We start from the raw sequence: 24,224 nt of genomic DNA, 5'->3' as shown, positions 1-24,224 counted from the left end.
CATACAGTACTTTGTCTTCCATCCACTTAAAATAAAATTATCATTATTATTATTCATTCATTCATATGCCACCCATCTCATTGGATTGCCCCAACCACTCTGGGCAGCTTCCAACAAATTAAAACACAGCAAGACATCAAACATTAAAAACTTCCCTATACAGGGAAGTATACCAAAGAAGAACCAAAGAAAGAAAACCAAAGCTGCTTTTTCTGAGTCTCTTTAATGGAAGCAGATCACTCAGGAGGGCTAGCTAGCCACCCTTCCCTGACTCCCACCTAGTACCTCTATTCCAGCAGCCTTTTTCTCTTACATGCCCTGGCTCTTCACTTTTGTTTTGCTCCCATCCCTCCATCACCACCACCATTCCCCACTCGCCCAGCCCAGTAAAGGCCCTTACTCTGCTGCTTGCCCATCCTCTTGCTTGATCTTTTCCTCCACGGCTTGCAGAGCGGCAGCCAGGGAGGCGCTGGTCTCCTCCAGCTTCTGGTGCACGCTCTCCGTGCTGACGATCTCCACCGACGGCCCAGCCATGGAAGAGCGGGGAGGCTTGACTGGCACTGTCTGAGGGGGGGCCCCGCCGGGAGACAAGGGCTTAGCCGGGCTGGAGCACAGTGAGGGAGGCGTGCTCGAAGGCTTGATGGTGGGCGCCAGCTGCTTGGCAGGCGACGGCGCAGGCGTGGAACTGGCACTCGCCGACTGCAGGGCAGCGTGGACCTTAGGCTTGGGCGCCGTCGGGGGTGGTGTGGGCTTAGGAGAGATGGGCGGCGGTGGGGTGCCGTGGACACGCTTCACCTCTGCGAGAGAAGAGAAAAAGAGTTGCTTCTTCGCCACTTCCTTACATGCAATTTGCCCTTTTCACAGCTGCTACACACTTAGGTCAACGTCCATTAATTTCAGTGAGTTTAATTTGAGTAAGCACTAACATTGGATACAACTCCCTGACTCTCTAAGGCAGGGTCCTGAGGACTCTTGATCTCTTTCAAGGCTTGAGAACATAATGAGAGCCAAAGGCCAATTCAGGTCAGCATCGTCTTCTCACTGTGGCTGGCAACAGTTCTTACTTCTGCAAGTTTCCGGCAACTGGCATTCAGAAGCATACAGTTGTACCTTGGAAGTCGAATGGAATCTGTTCTGGAAGTCCATTCAACTTCCAAAACATTCAGAAACCAAAGCGTGGCTTCTGATTGGCTGTAGGAAGCTCCTGCAGCCAATCGGAAGCTGTGGAAGCCACGCCGGATGTTCGGCTTCCGAAAATAGTTTGAAACCCGGAACACTCACTTCCGGTTTTCGATCGTTTGGGAGCTGAAACATATGCGTTCCAAGGCATTCAGCAACCAAGGTGCGACTGTACTGACTTCAACCATGGATGTACCACCATAGTGATCAGGGTTAGTAGACTTCGACAGCATTATATCTCAATTTGTCTATTCTTCTTTTAAAGCCAACTAAGTTGCTAGTCCTCCATACATCTTATGGCAGTGATCTCTGGAAGGCAGGAAACTCGTAAGAAGAGCTGTGAAGCTGGATCAGGCCAAAGGGGTCCCATCTAGCCCAGTAACTTGTTCTCACAGTGGCCAACCAGGTGCCCCAAAGGGGAGCCCATAAGCAGGACCTGAGTACCACAGCATTCTGCCTGCTTGTGATTCTCCAAGGCTAGATGGCCATCTCTTCTGCAGTTCCGATTCCTGCACTGTAGGGAGTTGGGGAAGGTGGCCCTTGGAGTCCTTTCCAACTCTACAGTTACGTGATTTCCATAAACTGGTATTCATAAGATTGCCCACTCTGACACCTGGAAGCAGAGTATAGCCACTATGGCTAGTAGTAACTTATTCCATCATTAATATTCTGTCTTTACCACATCAGCAAAGTATTTGCCGTCTAAGACAACAAAACTGTGCATCCTCTCCTGCATTCAGTCACCAGAGACGATAGCCTCAAACCAAGCTCCCTCCATCCCAGCCTGCTGACCCCAGACACCTGCCACCTCCCTGCCTCGGCGCAGACATCCATAAGAATATGGTTACACCAACCGCAACCATAGCCACTGAAAGCAGCTTGGGGGGAGTGAAAAGGGCAATGGGAAGAAGCAGAGAAGTGGTGAGCGGGTCAGGAAGGCTCCCTGTTGAGGGAAAAGATAGGTTATGGTTTCTCTCCCCCCCCCCCCCGCCATGGCAGGGCACACCTACCTGGACTGCCGGGGCCAGGAATCGGGACCTTTTTGGAAGTGGGCGTGGGAGGCCCAGATACTTTCTGGGGAAGGACCGGCTTGGGCGAAACCGGCGGCTTGACGGGCCTCTTGGGTTCGCCTTCCGGAGGGAGCTGGGCTGAGGTATTGTCACATTTCTCCTGCTGATCAGTGAGGGCTGTGGCCTCGGCGCCGCTCATCTCGGAGGCCGGCCGGCGCTTGATGGTGGCAGTGCCGTTCTGGTAGATAGACAGCGGCGCCAGTTCATGCTCCTTGTCTTTAGACTTTGGCCGCCTCTTGACCGTGTCTGACTCGGTCAGGATAAACTTGACGCTGTCCTGTTGGCTCTGCTTTGCACGGATCCTCCTCTTGAGAGTGGCACTGGCCTCCACCTTGGAGAGGTCCCCGTGCCGGTGGGCCAGCGACAAGCCCTCTCCACCTTCAGCCTTGGCGACCCCCATCTGCCGGGGCCGCTGCTTGATCGTCAGGTTGCCCTCCTCGGCAAAGGGGATGTTCTCGCCAGAGCTGTTCTGCGGGGAGCCTCCGCCGTGCTCCACCCGCAGCCGCTCCACGGGGCCGCCATCTTTGCCCGTGTCCGACTTGATGCTGTCGGAACGCTCACGGCGAGCTGCGGCAACCAGCCCCGTCACGGGGCCGCTGATGGTGCGCCGGCGGTTTACTACTTCGCCATCTGGCCCAATGGCATCCTTGTGCTTGACAGTGGCCAGGACGGTGGCAACGCGGGAGTGCTCTGGGCTGGCTGGGTGCACCGCGACGCCGGGTTGCAAGTAGTAGCCGTCAGGACCCTTCCCAGCTCCGGGCGGCTTCTGTAGAACAAGCCCTCTCCCGCCACCACCAATGGACGACATTTCCAACATGGCAGCGATGCTCTTCACACTCCCAGCGCTGCCAGTGTCCACTGTGCCACCAAAGTCGCTTGCCCGCCTCTGCTGGTGCTCCTGGGGCGGTTCCAGGCCCTCCTCTCCTTCCTTGGTGAAGTCATCAGTCATGTTGGTGCTGGAGATGGCCGAACTGGAGCGTTTGGGCGGTGGAGGCGGAGGCCCCTTCTTCTTAGGCCGCACCGCAAAGGACTGGCTGCGGTTGACGTTCTTATCGCCGCCTGACTGTGCCCGCACCGAGTGGCTGCGCCCGACTCGCCGTTGCACGGTGGCGTAAGGCACAGCGTCCGGCACCAGGAGCTCGTCCCGTTCCTGCTCGCTGTCCGACATGGCGTAGCGGTTCAGGCTGTGAGCCCTCTTCTTCGGCCGGCCTCCCTCTTCTTCCCCCTCTGTAGCTTGAGGCGGCAGACAAAGCACAGGCACCGAGACAGGCAGCACGGGCACCGCCTGCGCCAAGGGGCCTGCCGTGTGGACGTCTCCCTCCACAGGCTGCGGCATGACGTAAGCAAAGCCCCTGTGTGTGGGGGACTGTGGCAGCGAGCGAGGAGACATGGGGCGGTCTGACTGCGGCAGCAGCTGCGGTGTGGGCTTGACCTTGGCCGTGGCATGCGGCACGGAAAGCGCCTGTGGCGAGGACGGGCGGGGCTTGGTGGGTGTCTGCGGCGGAGTGTAGTGGCCCGCAGAAGGGGGGAACGATTGCCGGGGCTTTCCAGGAACTGGCGGCACGCTGGCTCTCTTGATGCTGTGTCCGTGCCGGAGACTCCGCACCTCCTTGGGCAGGGTGGCCGGGCCTTCCTTCCCGTCCTCGGCCAGGAACTCCTGGCTTTTGGACATGCTGGTGCTGGTGGCTTTGGGTCCGTCTCCCAGCAGCTCCTGGGAGCTGCTAATCTGCTTCGCTCTCCCACTCAGGCTGTTCTCGTGGACGAGGCGGGAGGAATGCCGGAAGGGCGGCGCCCCTTCGCGAAAGTGCCCCACGTGGTTGACCTGCTTTTCCGTCCCCCCCTCCTCACTGGTGCCCGTCATGGCCACCTGCAGCTCATTGCTCAGTTCGCTGTCCTGGAAGGTCTTCATCTTGGGAGACTGGCACTCAGCTGCCTCCTGCTGAGGGGGTTCTATGGCCACTGAGTCCTGAGACTGTGGCGCCCCTTTCTTCTTCAGCGTCCCCGACACGTACTCGGCCTTCTGCAGCTCCGCCAGCTTCTTCACTGCTAGCATCAGCTTCTTCTGATGGCCTGAAAGAACATGGGGGAGAGAGGAGTCTGTCTCTTTGCACAAAAAGCCCAGCTGGCTGTTCAAAATCCCGAGACTCTGCAAACCACAACAGTGGAAAATGACACATCGCAGAGGGTTGGACCAGATAACCCTTCGGGACACTTCCAACTCTACAATTCTATGATTTTGCGATTCTATATTTTCTATATTTCATCAGCTAGGAAAGCACTCAGCTCAGTCCTTATAACATTACTTATAATTTACTCCAGGGAACAGAGTTGCTTTTTTCCAGCCTTGTACCACCAGTCATGAACTGGATTGAGCCAAGCCTTCTCCAGTTAAGGAATCAGCTTGTTTTTGCCTGCTGGAGGGCATCTCTCTTACTCCTTGCTACAAAATGCACCATGGATGGATAGGGGCCTTTTCCTGGGCTTGGGCTTGTCCATCAGCAGCAGCAACAACTTTATGTGGCCACTTAACTCTTCCCTGGTATTTAAGGCAAACTCCCCCTCTGCCATAAAAAAACCCCTGATCCTGTGTCCATGGGTCTAGCTGCAGTCTTTTTTCTTTCTCTTTTACCCTCCACACACAATTGCTTCTTTTGCATGTAATTCTAAGCCATAGTTTGGTTAGCCTGATTAAGGTCTGTTTGAGCAGCCAAACCTCACACAGCAGGCTTAAGCATGGTTTTCTTTCTGGCAACAAAGCCACAATATGAAGGCATGCTTTGTAGTTGGGCTTGTGAACTGCAGGGCTTGCTTGAACAATGGTTTGGTGTCACATCTAAATCCAGTAGTGTTGCTTAACTGTTGTTTGGTCATCCCACCCCAAATGTTCACCAAGCTGCAGAGGCAAGACCAGCTGAGGAAAAAACCCCAAACATTGGGGGGGGGGGGGGAGAGAACAAGCCAGGTAGCACAAGCCAGGTAGCTGGTTTGCTTATCTGTGAACAAACCATGGTTAAAACAAACCATGACTTAGAATAATGTGTGAATGCAGCCACTGTAACATCCTTATTGTGTCATTTTCTCCATTTGTCCTCCTTTTTAATGGCATCATCTAAATAAGGCAAAAGAGAAGACTTTTTTAAAGGGCAGGTAGGGAGTTTGTAGATTTGGCATGTCACACATTCAACTGGACATCCCTGCCATGCTCAGGCTAAATTCTCTTTGCAAAAGCAATGTCCCAGGCAATCTGAGCCACCCTCCCTGCCAAGCCCACACCTTCCCACAAACAAAGCATGTAGGTAGGTGGCCAGGATGCACAAATGCAAAATCACAAGTCTTGCTGCACTCCCCAAATGCCCAGAGAGAGAGAGACATGGCAGAACCAGGTTGGGAATCTGCCTTTTCTCACCCAGCTTTGTGATGCCGATCTCCTGCAGGTCCTCCCAAGTGATGTCAGTGATGAAGTCAATGTTCTCATAACCATTTTCCACCAGGACCTTGTAATACTGTGCCAGCCCAATCATGGAGAGCCAGAGAGCCAAGTTAGCCTGGGGGGGACAGAGGACAAAGTATGTAAACAGCACTCCCTGAATCACATCGTAACTGAAACCACCAGAGCTCTGAAATCAAACCTTGGTGCAGTTTGTTTTCTCCCAGAATCCATGGGTTGTTTCCACAGTAACAGTTCGGTCTTTGGGCTGCCATGCTTTGGAATCTGTTTTATCGAGTATCCAAGGTACCTTGTTACCAGATCATTGCCAGCCTGTCTATTGAAGCTCTATTGTGCCATTTTGAGAATTATGCACCTTTAATTAAACATTTTCTTATTGCAGCTTCCACCCTTTTTATTGCTTTCTGAAGAACAGGACGGCAGGTTTAATAATTCACAATAAAGTCCCTCTTAAATAGCTGTATTAATTGCCCCTTATTGTCAGTTTCTATTTCTGCAAATGGAGGCTTTAGTAGTGGCTTCCTCCAGTGATTAAAGATTGATTGAATGAATGAATTTTATTATTACGGTCACAGACCAGTTCCGGCTGTGATTAAAGATTCTATCCCCAGTGCTTCCTCACCATGGGAACAAGAACATGTATAACATTCAGGGTAACCCAGAAGGTAATTTATTAGTAATATTGCATTACACTGAACTGGAAAAAAAAGCAAAAACTATAAACAGGAAGCTTTTAATTAATGTTTCAAGGTTCTTTCCTGATTTCTGATTCAACATTGTAGCTGGAGCCTAATTATGAGGAAAGAAACTGCTGGATACAGTGCTATATTAAGTGATGTATGGAACCAGAGGGGACGTGGGTGGCGCTGTGGGTTAAACCACAGAGCCTAGGACTTGCCGATCAGAAGGTTGGCTGTTCGAATCCCCACAACGGGGTGAGCTCCCGTTGCTCAGTCCCTGCTTCTGCCAACCTAGCAGTTCAAAAGCACGTCAAAGTGCAAGTAGATACATAGGTACCGCTCTGGTGGGAAGGTAAACGGTGTTTCCGTGCACTGCTCTGGTTCACCAGAAGCGGCTTAGTCATGCTGGCCACATGACCCAGAAGCTGTACGCCGGCTCCCTCGGCCAATAAAGCGAGATGAGCGCCGCAACCCCAGAGTCGTCCGCGACTGGACCTAATGGTCAGGGGTCCCTTTACCCTTTACCTTATGGAACCAGAATTTTAATTTTGGTTCCAGCTGATTGCAGAAAAGCAGTGCCTTAGCAGCACTTAAGAGAGGCCAAGTGCAGAAGCAAACATGGGGACCCAAAAGTGACAGGAGACACCCTGGAATTTCTCTTGGTTGGTGTAGGCTGGGAGTTGCCACCTCAGGGTAATGAGCCTGAGATGGTGACCACTCTGTGTGCAAGAAAGAAAAGACTTACTGGCTTGTACTCTGGAAGCCACTCGGGGATATTTAGGCTGTTGATCTCTGAAGCGATCTTCTTCCTATGTCCTGGTTTCGTGACCCCAATGGCAGTCAGGTCCTACAACAAACAGAAGAGCCACTTCTTACTAGGTGCCGCAAAAGCAGCAAGCAGAACCCCCAAAGAGGGATCAGTTGGAACCGCGAAGAATCACATGTCAAGGCAGGAGGGTCACTGGCAAAGCCTCGAGGGTTCCTTTGAACCCGACCAAGTTGTCCACTTGCCCAGCTAGGTAAACGTGGCTCGTGGACTGAAGGCAAAGACCAAAAGCAAAGTTAACATCATAATTGCGTACAGAATGTGGCAGCGTCTTCTCCCTCCTAAGACAAGTGTTCCGGGTGCCAGCCAACAGGAGGCTCATTTTGGCTGCCCCCACCCACAGTCTCCCCCCAGTTTTCCATTTAACATAAAAGAGAGAGTGTTGCTGGAAAGGAACTAAAACTTGATAGAAGAGATTCTGTAGGCCTGCTGTGTAAGGCACATTTGCAAGAACAAGCAACCAGGGAAGAAATCCAAGATTGTTTCACCGTGCAAATGATACTTCTTATATTTTAAAATATATTACCATCTAAACCAGCCTTCCCCCAACCTGGTGCACTCCAGATGTTCGGGGCATGCTAGTTGGGGCTGTTGTTGTGCAGAAAAAGCTGGAGGGCACCAGGTTGGGGGAAGGCTGATTGAATGCACAGCATATGTTACGTTGCTTAATATCCATTGCCAGGCAACATATAGGAGACAAAATTACTTGGCAGGGATGCATTGCACACCTGTAAAATTAGCCAGCTCCTAACACCAGAGCTTTGTGTGAAAGAGAGCCTGCCATTGCACCGTGTGGCAAGCTCAGCTCCCTCCCACCTCCCTCTTTGCCAGCCCTCACCTCTGGCGTCATCCGGCTGATGGTAGGGATGTCATACCCAGCATTGATGAAGTTGGAGGCATAAAGCTGCAGCTGGAACTTGTATAGCCACTGGTAGACAGCCTCTGAGCTCTGGCAGCAGGGAGATGAGCAATTATTCACGGCTATTTTTAATCCACTTGCAAATTTCCTACCCTGAACCCTTGAAAAAGGGAGGGCTAGATGCTTAAATGAACCAATGCAGCACTGGTGGGTGCTGGTGTGTCCACCAATTAACCAATGGTGCTTGCAAAGGTCTCAGTAAATTTCCCCTCAAAAATCCGCAGTACACAGAATAATATTTGCTCTTCCTGCTTGCTTCCTGTTTCGCGCTGGCGCAGCCCCACAGCAGCCATTTTGTGGCGTGTCCCGCCCCTGTGGCAGCCATCTTGTGACTGGTGCCTGCGGCTCTTTATCAAAATTCCACTGGCCCAGAAAGTCTGGCGACCCCTGAAATAAACTGGGCCGTTCTCTTTCTTTATATCACACAAGAAGTCGCGCCACCAGCTCCCTGCGTGTAGTGCGTTGCAATTTCTGTGATTCAGAGTTTACAAGCACAGTTGTGTGTGTTTGTGAGCTGTGGGCCCTTGTGCTGGTAAAACCCAAACCAATGAATTCAAATTACTGGACAAGAGTCCATAGAAAGCCTGGACTGCTCTTTCCCCCAAAAACTATTGCTAGGAAGTGTCCCTTCCCACATGCCTGTGCTATTCCATCAATACCACAACTCCAGCCCCCAGCAGCGAGTTTCTCAGACTTGCCTTCCCTTCTGACATGGGCTCCACTTTCTTCGGCTGCTCACTGTAGGGCTGCCCTGGGTATGATGAGGTGCCCAAACTATGCGTCCGAGAAGAACCTGGAACAAAAGCAGGCAGGGAGGCGGTGGATTAACATTACGGAGAGGCCCACTGGGACCCTTCACACAAAGGCCAAAAGCAAGGTTCAAGGATGCCAGGTTGCCCACCACATTTCAGATCTTGGGAGAGCAGTGGGCCTCATCAAGAGCCCCTGGTTTGTCAACCTCTGACCAACATTTGAAAGTGGCTCCCAGCTGCCTGCCCCTCTCTCTCTCTCTCTCTCTCTCTCTCTCTCTCTCTCTCTCTCTCTCATAAGAATGCCAGACAGAACATTTATTGCCCTTGAGCTCCCATGAAAGCAAATGGCAAGGTTGCTGTCCAGCTGTCCATGCATCAAGTATCACGGACGGGGGCATCTTTCAGCCTCAGGGCCCTGTGGGAGAGGCAAAAGTGGGTGCAGCAACAAATGTGTGTTTTCATTTTGTGCAGTAGACTGCATTCCTGCCATGCAAAAGTCAAGAGGCTTCTATCTATATCTACGCGAACCCAGGCACCTCCCTATCAGAAAGGATGACATCAGAAGAGCCTGTTGGATCAGGCCAATGGGGGTCCAGATTGCTGTTCTCACCTTTGCCAACCAGGTGCCTGTAGGAAACCTGGAAGCATAATGGCACAAATGGCTTAGCGGAAGGGAGTCTGATTTGCACGTAGAAAATCCCCTGCCTTAAAGCACAGTGAGCTGCTGCCAGCCAGTGTCGCCAACGCTGAGCTGGATGCACGAATGGCCTGAGACAGTAAAAGACTGCTTCCTGCATTCCTTAAAGGACCACAGCTCAGTGCCAGAGTGCCTGCTTTGAGTGCAGAAGGTCCCAGGTTAAATCTCCAGCTTCTCCAGGTAGGACTGGGGAAGCCTCCTTGCCTGAAATGCTGGAGAACCCCTGCCAGTCAGTGCAGGCAATACTAAGCTAGATGGGCCAAAGGTCTGACTGTATAGAGGCAGCTTCCTACAACCCTATGACATGTCCCACCCAGGCAAACGGAGCAGGGAGAGGGAAGGGTTTGGCCTAGGGAGTGAGGACAGGGATGATCCTGTGGAGAATTCAGAGGGCCAAGCAGGGAGTCCAGGGGGTGGGGGCAGTGGGGGCGCATTGAGGTTTCTCACCTTTGACCTAAAGAGAAGAGGGTGCCCCAGAAATTCTGAGCTGGAAACAAAAGGCTAAGTGACTGTCCCAGAAGCAGAGGCCTGGCACCTGCGTCCCCACAGCGGGGCAGGGGTGGAACCAGTCCAAGATGGCAGCCAAGGTGACCTTGAAGCTCCCCAGCGAGGAATCGGTGCTCTCTCAGCCAGCAGGCATGCAGCCCATCCATCTGGATCAAGGGGGCGAAAGGCACCCCAAGCCTCCAAGAGAGATCTTTGGCTAGACGGGTAGGGGGCCTGGGTTTCTTGGCGGGTGCTAGCCCTGACAACCCCCATCCCAAAAATAAAAAGACAGGCTCTACTCCAGAAGCTGCATCTTCCCTTTCAGAATCCACATAAACTCCTGGCCGATAATAAGCAACCTTTTCTCATGCTGCAGAACCTCCCTGGAGCCACACCTTGAGCTCTGCGGACTGCTGAATCTCCACGCTTGAGTGGTAGAGCGAGGCTGAGGAGAAACTTATTCCACTTTGGAAAAATCAACCTGAAAATGCGACACACAGAGACACACACGCTCCCGGGACGCAACCGTCTCGGCATTCCCACCTGAGTCCTGCCTGAAAAGGGACATGTGCAACATCACCCTTGAGAAGCAGGCAGAGCTAAAAGAGGGGGAAACCGCCATCTGCCCATCTCTGCGTTCCCCGACCGGGAACATCGTCACACTTCTGAAGGCGCACTGCCACCAAGCCGGATTCACCGTGCCAACAAGGGAACAGGAACCATCGTTTTCAGGGGTGGGGTGGGGGTCCGCCGAGACCCACCTCCTGGCGACTTGTGCCTGGGGGACCTAGCAGAGACCTCTAGGAAGCGGGGTCCTCATCAGGTTTTCAGAAAGGTTGGGATGTCTGGAGCTCAGAGTCCCCTCAAAATAGAATACAGATACACGGGTTGTTGGTTTTTTCGAAGGGGGGGTGCAGGGAAAGGCAGACTAGCCAGTGATAAACAGCAATTGGGGACCAGATTGCTCCTTCGCTGGAGGTTGGAGGACAGCCAGGAAGCCAGATTGTGGGATGGGGGGCTCTTTCTGGGACATAGGCACCACCAACCCCCCCCCCCACCAACCTCACCCTGGCAGCAGCACCCCACCCCACCCCAATTTCCCCCTACTAACCAAAGCAAGCGAAGGCATGGCAGCAGCAGAGAGGAAGGGTCATGTTTAGCTCGGAAGGTTCCCCTGCAGCTCTTCAAGGAAATAAGGGGGGGGGGACCCAAAAAGGCTCCGGCGGATGAGCTGTGAGCATCCACGCACCTGCAGGCGTCTCCAGTGCTTTGGCAGGCCCATCACCCACGCCGGATTCTTGCACAGACGCCTTCTGGGAAAGGACGGTTGCCAGAAGCTGAGGAATGGCAGGCGGGGGGGGGGGGGGTGAGAAAAACACATACTCTGTTAAAAAAGAAAGAGACTGCAAATAGGGTCCTGGAAGGCAGGGGGGAACTGGCAGCCCCTCACCCCCCAAACCAAAAGATCTAAGACTCTGTTGGCAAAGCTACTCATTTGGGTACAAGAAGGAAAACAGGTGGCACAATGGCACGGCTGCTTGGCATGCGTGCCTTGCAGCACAAATTTTGAAAGAGGCTTCCGGTATCTAGAAAAAGGAACGGCTTGGGGGGCAGTGCAAGGAACTCTCTCTCTCTCTCTCTCTCTCTCTCTTTCTCCCTCCTCCTCCTGGCCCACTTTTTCCAGGGAATGGAATGAGCCCCTGGTCAGCTTGCCAAGTAGTCAGAAGAGGTGCACCAATGCGGGCTGTGGGCAATAGGGGGCAGCAGAGGACGTGCAACTGCCAATGGTATCTAAAGCTATTTTCACCAACCTGGTGTCCCCGTCCCCCTCCCAAATGTTTTGAACTACAGCTCCCATCAACCGCAGCCAGCAAGGCTGTAGTCCAAATCCTCTGGAAGGCTGCCCAATTCAACTTGCAAGGGCAAAAGCTTTCTTGGGACGCAGCTGAGCTTGCTTTTGGAAGCCAGGGTGGTGTAGTGGTTCAGAGTGAAGGACTAAGACCTGGGAGACCTGGGTTCGAATCCCAGCTGAGCCGTGAAGCTCACTGCATGTGACCTTGGACCAGTCACTGTCCTTCAGCCTACCCTACACCACAGGGTTGTTGTGAGGATTAAATGAGGAGGGGGAGAACCTCTTGAAGAAAAAAAAATAAATATAAATAAATGCGAATAATAATAATAATTTTAAGTGCTGGGATTCAAAGAAGCCAGGATGTGGGGGGGTTTTGTTTTGGGGAGGGGAGATAATCCTTGCATCTCAGACTCTCTTGATGAAGATAACATCACTCTGAACATGCTTCGAGGAACATGAGCCTTTTAGAGAATCGTGGAATCAAAAGAGCTGGAAGGGACCCTGCAGGTCATCTAGCCCAACCCCCTGCAATGCAGAGACAACATAGGCAAGCTCACCTTGACACCTTCTGAGCCCGGGTGGAGGGGGGCGTGGCCTCCGCTGCTGGTGCTTTGGCCACTCCCCGAACTCCGCCCACTGGCCACGCTTCCCGTGCTGCCCACACTGCTGCGGTCGCCACCTAGCCAACAGGGAGGGGAGAGGCGGTTAAAGGCCCAGAGGGGCGGCGAGAAAAAAGATATTGAGCCTGACTTGACTCTGCAGCATGTTAAGGACTCGCCTGGTAGCCAGGAGTGACCACCGGGACCACCGCATGCAAGGGAACTGTGAGCCAGCTAGAGGAAGGAGCCCCAAGCAGAGAAGCCAAGCAGGCTCCTCGAGGAGAAAAAGGTGTGGTATAGATGCAAGAAATAAATAAAACTTGGGGTGGAGGGACCAGGTGTCATGGCAGACACAGCTGTTGCCAGTGAAATCTCATTCTCCCCCCACAGGAACATAGGAAGCTGCTTCACTCCAAGTCAATCCGTTGGCCCATTAGTTCAATACTGTCCACACTGGCTGGCAGCAGCTCTCCGGGGTTTCAGGCAGGGGACATTCCCAGCCCTTCCTGGGGATGTCTCTGGGAATTGAACAGGGGTCCTTCTGCAAGCACAGCAGAAGCTCTTCCACTGAGCTGTAGGCCTTCCCGGGAGCTTAGAAAGCTGCTGCCTCATGATTATGACCACTGGGTCATCTAGCTCAGTATTGTCTACACTGGCTGGCAGCAGCTCTCCAGGATTTCAGCCAGGATTTTGCTGGGGATCGAACCTGGGACCTTCTGCATTGCAATGCAGGTGTCCTGCCACTGAACCCCAGCTCCAGAGTGCTGGACCAGATGGGTTTCTGGCCTGATCCACCAGCGCCTTTCTGATGCTCTTACCTGCGTAGGGTTTGCGAAGCACCCAGATCTCTTCTGGTGGGGCTGGTGTGCCAGCGCCTGGCGATGGGGACAAGTGGGACGGGCTGGCGTCAGACCCTCGGGAACCTTCTGGGCCAAAGACCACAGGAAAGAGAGCGAGAACATAAAGCAAGTCAGCGGAATCCCATGAAGTTGCGTGTGAGCCAGAGAGGAGGGGGCACAAACGGCGGCAGCTGCCCCCACAACCAACCTCCATATCTCCAGGGTTTGGGAGGTGGTCAGCCTGCCAGAGGCTGCCCCTCCCTCCGCGGGGGCACCAATTATTGCCCAGCGCTCAAGAGAGTTATTCTCAGCCATTGCAATCCTCCCACCCTGCCCATCCCCCAGTGGCGTAGCGTGGGTTGTCAGCACCCGGGGCAAGGCAAGTAATTTGCGCCCCCTAACCCATGGATTTGCCCTAACCCCAGATGTTGCGCCCGGTGCGGCCAGCCCCCCCTGCACCCCCCACGCTACGCCACTGCCATCCCCAGCACAGACTAAGGTCCAGAAGAAGAGCCTGCAGGATCAGGTCAGCGGCCCATCTAGCCCAGCATCCTGTTCTCACAGTGGCCAATCAAGTCACCGTGGGAAACAGGATTCGAATGCCAGAGCCCTCTCCTTTCCTGTGGTTCCCAGCAACTGGCAATCAGAAGCATTGCTGGCTCCCAAGTGTCAAGGCTGAGCACAGCCATCCTGGCCAGCAGCCCTCAGCAGCCTTACCCCTCCACAAATTTGTCCAAACCTCTTTTAAAGCCATCTGAGTTGGGGGCCATGCCTGCCTCCAGTGGGAGCGAGTTCCACAGTTGCTTTGTGAGCTTCAAGGGCATGGAGGTGGCAGTGGCTGCCTGTCCCTTATATTTTGCCCTTAGCATCTCATACTCAATAATAATAATAAATTTTTATTTATACCCCGCCCTTCCCAGTTCAAAAACCGGGCTCAGGGCGGTTAAGAACAAATTTAAACACTTAATTATAAAAGCAGCATAAAATACAGTATAAAAACATGAATAACAATAAAATTCAAAAATCAATACTCAAGAGATACAGGGATCTATTGTAGGGGCAAGGGGGTAAGGAAAGTGATTTATTGATATCTATCTATATATCTGGGACGCGGGTGGCGCTGTGGGTTAAACCACAGAGCCTAGGACTTGCCGATCAGAAGGTCGGTGGTTCAAATCCTCGCGACAGGGTGAGCTCCTGTTGCTCGGTCCCTGCTCCTGCCCACCTAGAAGTTCAAAAGCACGTCAAAGTGCAAGTAGATAAATAGGTACCACTCTGGCGGGAAGGTAAACGGCGTTTCCGTGCGCTGCTCTGGTTCGCCAGAAGCGGCTTAATCATGCTGGCCACATGACCTGGAAGCTGTACACCGGCTCCCTCGGCCAATAAAGCGAGATGAGCGCTGCAACCCCAGAGTCGGTCACGACTGGACCTAATGGTCAGGGGTCCCTTTACCTTTACATCTATCTATCTATCTCCCAAAGCAGCTTACAAACCGCAGCCAGAGGCAGCACTGTTTCCAAACACCAATTGCTGAAAATCAGAAATGCATGAGAGTGGGGTGGGAGAGTTCCTGCTGCTCTCGGGTCCTGCTTGTGGGCTTCCATTGGGGTCACCTGGCCGGCCGCTGTGAAAACAGGAGCCTGGGCTAGAATGGGCCACTGGCCTGATCCAGCACTGCAGGGCTCCTCTGCTGGCCCAAATAAACCACCATGCAGGCAAATCCTGTGTGCATCTCCATTTGTGTTCTCTGGCCACATGGATGGGGCTCGAAAGTGCTAAAGTCCCACTGCCCTGAAGAGTCCCTAGCTTGGCTCAGCAATCAAGAACAAAACTTTTCTGGTCCACCCGTTTATCGGACAGGGATGTTTGTCCCCCTTGTGAAAAAGAGCCACGCGCTGGGGAGGAGGGGGGCTGATGGGAGGGGGAGAGGAGGAAGGAGGAGATGGGATGCAGCGGTGCTAAAACAAACACTAAAATGGTTCTCAACAGGGGAAAGGGAAGCATTTGCACTCCGGGGCTCACACCTCACTCAAGTCATGCTACACCTCACATTGCAACCCATGTCTGCCTGTAACACAAGCCACACCTTTGCAGATCTTCATTGCACCCCCAAGCACCCTGCTTTTCTGAGTCTAGGGTTCCTACCTTTGTTCTTGCAAAATACAGGAGAGGGCAGGGTGGGGCAGTTGGGGGACATTTGTGTGTGGTTTTTTGTGTGTGGTTTTTTTTTAATCTGTGCTAAAGTGACTTCAAAGCAATCCATTGCAATTTATTGCAGCCAAACAGGATGGCCCTTCTGCAATTCGTCACACACACACACACACACACACACACACACACAAATTTGTAAATCTGTCTGTGCTTGGCTACCCAGAGCTTAAACACATGCCATTTCATACTTCCATTCAAACACAAGCATTTGTAGAGGATCCCTAACTTGGCACACAGAGAAGAAGTCAGAGAGGAAAGACCTGAAATGCAGGAGAGAACTGCATCAATACAGGACTTAGCACTTGACATTGAATTACAGGGCAATCCTGTATTATAATGGGCCTTGATGGCAACCCTACAGTTTCTACCCGAGCCTGGGGCTCTCAAGCTGATTTGAACTACAACTCCCATCAGTCCCAGCCATCATAGCCCTGGGATGCTGGAGCTGATGGGAGTTGCGGTCTAGAACATCTGAAGGACTCCCAAGTTGCCAAAAGCTGCTCCAGCCGTTCTGCTTTTGCCAATTCTTACTCTCCTCTGAAACGACTTCCCTCCTTCTACACCTTAGACCTGAAACTCTAACTCACTCTCTCTCTCTCTCTCTCTTTCTCTCTCTCTCTCTCTCTCTCTCTCTCTCACACACACACACACCCACACCCACCCACAGACACACACACACACACACCCCACCTTGGACTTCCATCTGCTTTCATAAGTGGCAACATATCAGGGTGTTGGGACTAGATAGGTGAGTTTTGGGTCCCTTCCAGCTCTCCAGTTCTATGACTCTATGAACAAGGGAAGCTTCTTGCAGGCAGATTTTGCCAAGGAGTATAATAAAGAAGCCTCCTTTGGAAAAGGAACATTTTTTTCCAAAATACATTCAGGAGTGCCAGCTTTTCATTCCTTCGTCTTGTCCTCGGCTTTCATTAGTCACAAAATACTGCCCCCGCCCCCAAAATTGCACAATCTAATTTGCAGAAGAGAGAGAGAGTGTGTGTGTGTGTAATATTGATTATTTATAGGAATCGGGGGCAATGAGGGCATTCATCATCATCATTGCTCCTCTGGGTAGCTACCGGCTGCCGGCTCTCCTCTTCCAGAACCCCCCTGGGGAAAACACTGCAATGATGATGATAGGCCAGGGATCTGGTTGTGTGGGGGTGTGTGTGAGGGTTTCATATCCCCCAAACCACCCAAAATTTCAAGCCAAGAATTCTCTTTGGAGAGCTTTCAGCTTGGCCAAAAATTGACTGTAAGTTGCTTGGGGCAGAGACCTCTCTTTTTCATTTACTTTGCTTGGCAAGCCCATCTTTGCACCGTGATATTACCAGGCGTTGCATAAATTAATAGGGAGATCATATAATCAGAACCGTAAAGTTGGAAGCTATCCCAAGAATCATCTAATCCAAACCCCTGCAATGAAGGAACCAAATATTGAGAATCCCTGACAGATGGGCCACCCAACTTCTGCTTAGAAACCTCTGATGAAGGAGTCTCCACCACCTTCAGAGAGAGTCCATTCCATGCCAAGCAGCTCCTACTCTCAGAAAGTTCTTCCTACATATCATTTTCAATAATTATAAAACATAATTTTGTATCTTATACAATTTTTTGACTTCTGCCAATCACATCTGAAAATTTTCCAATCTTCCCCACTTAATTTACATTTCCTACTCCCACTATTACATTTAAATATCATAACTAATGTCTCTCTTCTTTGCAACATTTCATATATTTCTCCTTACAAAACTTCTTGTAGTCCTACTAGCGTAATTTGTTTATATGTGCCCCTTTCAAACCTCGGCTCCTCAGTAAGCTCCTTATGCAGCCGCACTAGTTTCTTTCGATGCCTGACCCACATCCTTGGACGCATGCACACACAGAGAGCAGAACCTGGATGAGGATGGGGGGATGAGAGGAATGCAGGAACCCCCCTGGGAGCAACGCAAAAACATGGCAAAAGCATAAATTAGAAGCAAAGGAAGCGATGCAGGACAGACTACCTGGGATGGTGCCAGGCCCTTCCACAGCGCCGTGGGGGAGCCGGCGGTAGCCAAAGGAACTGAAAAGAGGCTGGTGGGGGTTTGGTGGAGGTGGAGGCAGGAAATGGACCTGATGATGGGAGGAGGAGGTGATGGAGGAGGAGGAGGAGGAGAAGCAGGAATGGCCATTAGGCACCGAGGCCCCTCCAGCCGGGAGGGAGATGGCTTGAAACTGCCCCAGGTAAGGCCCAGCGTCCCACGGACCTGGCAATAGAAACAACAAGAGGCAAACCGTGAAATGGGTCCTGCAGACCTGGAGAAGGAGGAAGGGGATTTTTTAGCTGCCTATCAAAGTTAGAAGATAGGGAGTCAGACCCATCTGGCTTCATACTGTCAGCACTGACTGGCAGTAGCTCTCTGGGGTTTGGGGCAGGAGACTTTCCCCAACCTTTTCCTGTGGGGCTGCTTTCCACTGAGTCAGACTACTGATCCACCTAGCTCAGTGTTGCGTATACGGGCTGGCAGTGGCTCTCCGGGGGTTTGGATGGGGCTCTCTCCCAGTCTTACCTAGAGACGCCAGGGATGGAACCCAAGACCTTATACATGCTACTGCCCTTCCCGTTAGGAATGTAGGAAGCTGCATTAGACCAAAGGTCTAGCTTGGTATATCAAGCTCAGTAGTGTCGACACTGACTGGCAGCAGCTCTCCAGGGCTTCAGGCAGGGGACATTCCCATCCCAACCTTTCTGTATGCAATGCAGATATTTGTCTACTGAGCCAGCCTGTGATCCTATGGAAGCCACACCTGCACTTCCTGCCCCCACCTCCGCCAGCTGCAAAGAATCATAATTGTTAAGATTTGAAGGGACCCAAAGTCAGCTAGTGTAGTCCAACCCATTGCAATGCAGGAATCATAGCTGAAGAGAGCCATGGAAATTGGGTGGGCCTCAGCAAGAGGAGCTCGAGGGTCCTGCATATGCTACAACCTCCCTGGCATTCCCAAAGAACAGCCATTCAGGGTGCAAAATCGGAATTGCCTACGCTCCGAACTTCCCCTTACTGATTTACTTTATGGCAATGAACAGAAAACTCCGGGGTCTCCATCTGCAAAGGGCCTCACACCTCAAGAATGAGGCAGGTCAGGTAGGAAGCAATAGGAGAAAAATAGCCCACACAGGGAGGAAGTCTTGCCTGTTCGTTTGCTGATCGCTTCGACGAGGGTGGAAGGGAAGTAGCCCACACGGTCATTGCCGGTCCGGTTGTCGTGGATGCAGCCTTTCCACCGGCCGTCGGCGTGCTGCTCCAGGACCTGGGAAATTGGGAGGGTAGTGGGGGGTTAGTAGAGAAGGGGGGGCAAGTAATGGGCCAAAATCACCTTCAAAGTGGGTTGCTCCAGGGCCTTGACAACAGGTTGGGCATGGGAGCTAGAAGATGCCACCCAGCCTGGGATGCTTCAAGGCCTCGAGACAGCCTCCAAGCCCCAGCCCCCTAACTCAAAAAGTCTTCCCTACTAACCCCCGAGTGTCCTAACTGCAGTTCCTCAGTAGTGTGCCAGGGAGAGCTGGTCCACGTAGAAACTGGCCTATGGTAAGATTTGCATTCCTTGCTCCGCCCTTTTTGTCTCTGGCCACACCCACCCATCATGTGCCCTCCTCCCCCAAGACAGCCCAGATTGCAATGTGGCCCCCAGGCTGCCAAAATGCTTTTTCACCCCTGACATAAATCCTCTGAATGAGGCGGAAACCAGGGTAGGACCCTCCAGGTGTTTCATAATAGGACTTGGGGAGAGATCTGGGTTCTAATTCACACCCTGGGCTGGTTAACCTTGAGCCAATCACTATGGAATCAGAGTTGGAAGGGACCACAAGGGTCACCTAGTTCAATTCGCTGCAATGCAGGAATATTCTGCCCATGGGGCTCAAATCCATGACGCTGAGATTAGGCGTCTCATGCATTACCAACTGAGCTATTTCAGGTCCCATCAGCACCAGCTGAAGATCAGGGATGAGAGGAGATGGGATCCAGCAACATCCAGAGGATGCCACATCTCAACCAGGCCTCGTCTTTGGCCCAGAACAGACCCCCTTTGCACGGTGCACTGCCAAGGCTGGATGAAGAGCTTTTTCCAAAAATTCTAATGCTTAGATTACTGTGGTCCACAAGCAGGTGGCTGGCTTGAGGCACTTCAGGCAATGCAGGTGGCTAATCCTAAATACAGCTACAATAGCAGCAGGTGCTCTAACTGGCAAAGCTATGGATGTTGATCCAACACTTTCACACTCTTTGGCTATCCTATATATAGGAACGGGGCCGGTTCCTCAAGCTGAAAGCATTTCTGCAATCTCTCACTTTGCCTGGTGGGTGGAATCCTCTGCTACCTTGTCTTTGGGCTCCTCCTGCACCTAAGGTATCTCCTGAGAGGTGTCTAGGACCAGTGAAACATCCCCCTCTGGGCAAACAGGGACACTCCCAGTATCCAAGGTGTGTCAGAGAGAGGCTCTGCCCAACGTGGAGAGGGAGGTGGGACTTCTAGGATATCCTATGTATGGTACAATCGCATCTTGAGTAGGGGCTATGTCCCAGTGATGGTGCGCATACACAAAACCGCCTATATTTGAACTTGCATGAGCATCCTTACCTTCCACAGCCGATGCACCAACCTGGCTTTCCCCTCTCATTCCCCAGCAACCAGCAAGGTAGAGAGCGTAAAAACTCCCCACCTGGATTACTGGGCAAGTCTCGCTCAGGGTGCAGGCTCTGGGGGCGGTCTTGCGGGGCTGCCCAAATTCCCACAAGATCTTGCGAGAGCACCCCTGAGCAGGGCTTGCCTGGGAAACGAGGTGGAGAGCTTAAAAGCTCTTTTTGCTTGCATTTAATTGGCCAGCTTTCAACCACGCAAGGTGTGGGGGTTTTTTAAGCCAAGCAGCGCCCGCAGGTTTCAAATCGCTGTAGGCGATTGGAAGATCCAAGAAATATGTTGGTGGATGGAACCACCGGGCTAAGCTGGCCCCAAGGTTGGACTTGCACAAGTTAATTGTGCATACGACACAGTCGTACCATGTGGGAACGGAGTCTTCCGCAGGCCGAAAGTGTTCCTGCAATTGCTTGCTACCCCTAGTGAGCAGAGACCTCTGTTCCCTTCCTTTTGGCTCCTTCTGGACACAGGTGACAAGGGAGGCGTTTCTGCCTCCTGAGATGTGGCCATGTCTGGTGCAACATCCCCCTTTGGGCAGGCAAGGACACTCCCAGTGTCCAATGGTGCTGGGGTGAGCATGTCAGAGGTGACAGAGAGGGAGACAGAACTCCTGGCTCCCCTTGCAGAGATAAAGGAGACCAGGGAAGCCCCTGCCCCCTCTCAGATCCTCGCTAGCTGCTTCCCGCATTCCCGGCAGAGGCCCCCACATCTGGCTGGAGTCCTCCTCTGGGTCCTCAGCTTATCTTCCATTCCTGACTTGGTCAGCCCAGTGTTAGAATATTCCGTTCCACCTTAAGTACAAGCATGACTGTTGTGCGTCACACGCCTGTTTACACTCCAGCACAGCTTGCTGGGAACTTCCGTTTGCATATTGCTTATGCTGCTTGCTTGAACACGAAGGGGAGAAGACATGTTTTCCCTCTTGTCCTGATGTACGCTGAATAAACTGCTTGTAAATATGCTTTACACAGCCTCTCCCTGCCACTTCTGTTGTGCGTTTACTCTACTGAGTTGCGTGCCCAGCTTCTGAAGCTCTGGGTCGCAGATTCATGCTGCACCAAGGACTGGAGTTCAACCGGCATGTCAGCCGGTGGGCTGGAGCGAGCTGGGGGCTTGCCAATTGCCCCCGATTCCTTAGCAGCATCCCAACACCCAGGACAACAGGCAAACTCACTGTGATGATGTCCCCGGCTTTGACGTTGAGGCTGGTCAGGTCGTAGTTGTTGCAGTAATCTTTCACGGCCCTGACCTGCAGGGCGGCAGAAGCATCTAGGCAGAGACAAAGGTGAAGGAGGAGGAGGAGGAGGTTGCATGCATTCTAGCGAAAGAGGCGCTGGGGCTCAAGGCTACAGGGAAGCAGGGCTTTTCCACCCAGGGACCCTTCCTCCGAACCCTTGACAGGGCTAGCAGAGGTTGTGCGTTGGTGGCAGATGGGTACTCTGTACATGCTTAAAGGCACTGCTTTACTTGACCAAGGAGTGGGGCAGATCTGGGCGATTTTCAGTAAAAGGCAGTGTGGTGTAGTGGTAAGAGTTGTACTTTAAGACCTAGGGGACTGGGGTTCACCCTCAGCCATGGAACTTGCTGAGTGACCACAGGACAGTCTCCCAGCCAGACCTACTTCACAGGGTTGTTGTGCAAATAAGAATGTAGAGCCGTGGATGCCTCTTGGAGCTCCTCGGAGGAAAAGTGGCATATAAATGTAATAATGAACAATAAATAAATGGAAGAGGAAGGATTTGCAGCTTCCCATTGTTTAGCAACAGGAAAACCAAGCTATTTATTCCATCTTAGTAAATTGGTAACCCAGGAGAGGTTATTTGTGTGAAAGGATTGCGAAGCAGACCTTGCAAGCCTGACGTCTGCCTGTCCGAAGACATTTGGGGAAACCGAGGCAGAGAAATCCAGCTGGTGACCTCTTCTGACTAGGGAGGGAAGAAGGCGCCAATTCCCATTCTGCCCTGCACCTGTCACGCACAACACTGTTTCATTCTCCTACAGTTCACCGTTTGCCCCAAATTACATTGTTCATCCTGTTGTTTCAAAATTACATAACTTGTGTAATTGCGTAAGTTACGTTTTCATTCCACCCTGTTCATTTCAATGCAAAGGAATGCAAATTGGTGGTGGGGTGTGTGTGTGTGTATAATTTGAGGACTAAAATCAACAACAGCAGATACCAACTATATTTGCTGGGTTAATTTCTGTTCCAGGCATGGGGCAATTAAGTAAACATGGGCAATCTGGGCTCCCATTTCTGTTTTTGTCGGAATTATGCGGCATCCCTTCTCCTGCCCTGTGTTAATTAAGATGGGAGTGTGTAATTGGCTAAGAATTCTTCCAGAGAAGCCTCCCTAAAATGAGGCATTGCACAGGTATCACCCTCCAGCTCCCAGCATTTAGGAATATTCAAAGAAGAGACTCACCTGGGAACGGCCAAATTTGGGGTGAGTTTTTCTCCCTGCTCTACAGATTAAACCCACTTGGAAAACGAATGGTTCGCCCATTGCAAACCGGTTCCTGAAACCTACGTTTATAAACTGTGAGATTCCCAATTCTGAGGTACCTACAGAGCTAGTGAAAGGGACTGGAAATGAGGCCCCACAAACACTAGGTGGCGTTTGGCAACCTGGATTTCCTTTGTTCTCTTTAAAGTGAAATGGGTATAAACAATCAACACAGGTGGCTGTTGTGATGATGACTGGGAGAGAATGCCTACAATGTGATTTTAGGACTTTAGAGAAAGCACCTACATTAGCTTAAAAACACGCTAGAGGGAGATAGAGCGCTGCGGCATTGCCATTCCTCTTATATTTGGCGTTTATCAATTTCTGACTGTTGAAAGGGCCTCACATTCACAACCCCAAAGCTGGATGCTCCAAAGTGAAGAAAAGAGAACGCCTTAAGGTCTGTCAGTGAGACCCTCCTTGTGATAGGCAAGACAGCAACATAAGGCAAGGCCTTCGCAGTGCCTGCCCCCCTCCCCTTATGGAACTCCCCACGCCCCACCAGAATGAGATATGACAAACCTCCACATTAGCTGTATTTATTTGTTGAGGCCTTTGTAGCCTGATTATCCTGATGCTGGTTAGGGTTTAAGGTTCCGTGTTCCTGTTTTTATATAAAGGATGTATGGTGTCATTCCAGTTTTTTATTTTAAATTTAATATTACAGCTTAATTTAATATTACACCTGAAGGCAGCCCTGTATAGGGACGTTTATTGCTTGATGTTTTACTGTGCTTTTAATATTTTGTTGGAAGCTGCCCAGAGTGGCAGGGAAAACCCAGTCAGAAGGGCAGCATATAAATTATAAAATAATAATAATAAGCAGCAGCTGTGTTGTAAGCAGCCTGATGCTCTGATCCAGAGGAAATGCTGGGTCTAAGAGACTATGAAATTAATCACTTAAGCGTGTTAGATCCCACGTAGGCCTGCTGAAATTAACATGAAACACGGCTAATGGAGGCCCATTAATCTCAATGGGCCTAACGGCCTGGCATAAACAATCTAGTTCAATAAAAGAGCTGTGCAACAACAGCCCTGCCAGGGAGACCAGCTGTGTCATCTCCCGTTCTGCAGGCTACGTTTGTGTGAGTGGAGAGGGCAGAGCACCTCCACTTGAGTGCGGCCAACTTTAGACTGACCGTAGAGTCGGACGGGGCTCCGAGGGTCATCTAGTCCAACCCCCCGTGATGCAGGCATCGCAGCCGAAATCCCTCACAGCGACACCCCTTATCCTCACCTCGGAGCATCTGCTTGATCTCCCTGCTGGCCTGGGTGGCCGTGAACTGGTTGACAATGTCCAGCGCCGTCTGGCTGTAGGTGTTTCGGATGTGAGCGTTGATTCCGCTCTGCGAAAACAGACAGGGGTGGGGTGGGGAATAGGGTGGGCTGCCTGAGACAGGGAAAATGGAGATCTGGGATGGTGGCGAGGCAAGCGATGGCAAGGAAGAGCCTGAAGATGCCGTCCAGGGAGGGCACAGG

At 51.9% G+C, this 24,224-nt stretch overlaps 1 protein-coding gene across 5 annotated transcripts in view; it reads right to left on the bottom strand.

Moving 5' to 3' along the window:
• Positions 1-24,224, bottom strand: part of CASKIN1 (CASK interacting protein 1) — a 111,642-nt gene that overhangs the window by 5,309 nt on the left and 82,109 nt on the right. For 2 of the 5 annotated variants that reach the window (XM_083584690.1, XM_083584694.1), the window contains 13 exons: positions 23,983-24,091; positions 21,413-21,507; positions 18,735-18,852; positions 17,565-17,807; positions 13,327-13,434; positions 12,467-12,588; positions 11,307-11,394; positions 8,821-8,915; positions 8,042-8,152; positions 7,123-7,224; positions 5,656-5,794; positions 2,190-4,319; positions 401-797 (listed from right to left, as the gene is read on the bottom strand). In XM_083584690.1, the coding sequence (XP_083440816.1) occupies positions 401-797; positions 2,190-4,319; positions 5,656-5,794; positions 7,123-7,224; positions 8,042-8,152; positions 8,821-8,915; positions 11,307-11,394; positions 12,467-12,588; positions 13,327-13,434; positions 17,565-17,807; positions 18,735-18,852; positions 21,413-21,507; positions 23,983-24,091 (3,857 nt within the window). The remainder of the gene's footprint in view (positions 1-400; positions 798-2,189; positions 4,320-5,655; positions 5,795-7,122; positions 7,225-8,041; positions 8,153-8,820; positions 8,916-11,306; positions 11,395-12,466; positions 12,589-13,326; positions 13,435-17,564; positions 17,808-18,734; positions 18,853-21,412; positions 21,508-23,982; positions 24,092-24,224) is intronic. The other 3 variants (XM_083584691.1, XM_083584693.1, XM_083584692.1) reach the window with 3 other exon arrangements.

The sequence above is a fragment of the Podarcis filfolensis genome (assembly GCF_964270895.1).
Source record: "Podarcis filfolensis genome assembly, chromosome: 14".
Classification (NCBI taxonomy): domain Eukaryota; kingdom Metazoa; phylum Chordata; class Lepidosauria; order Squamata; family Lacertidae; genus Podarcis; species Podarcis filfolensis.
Note: the sequence above shows the minus strand (reverse complement) of the source record. Positions and strands in the feature narration are given on the sequence as shown.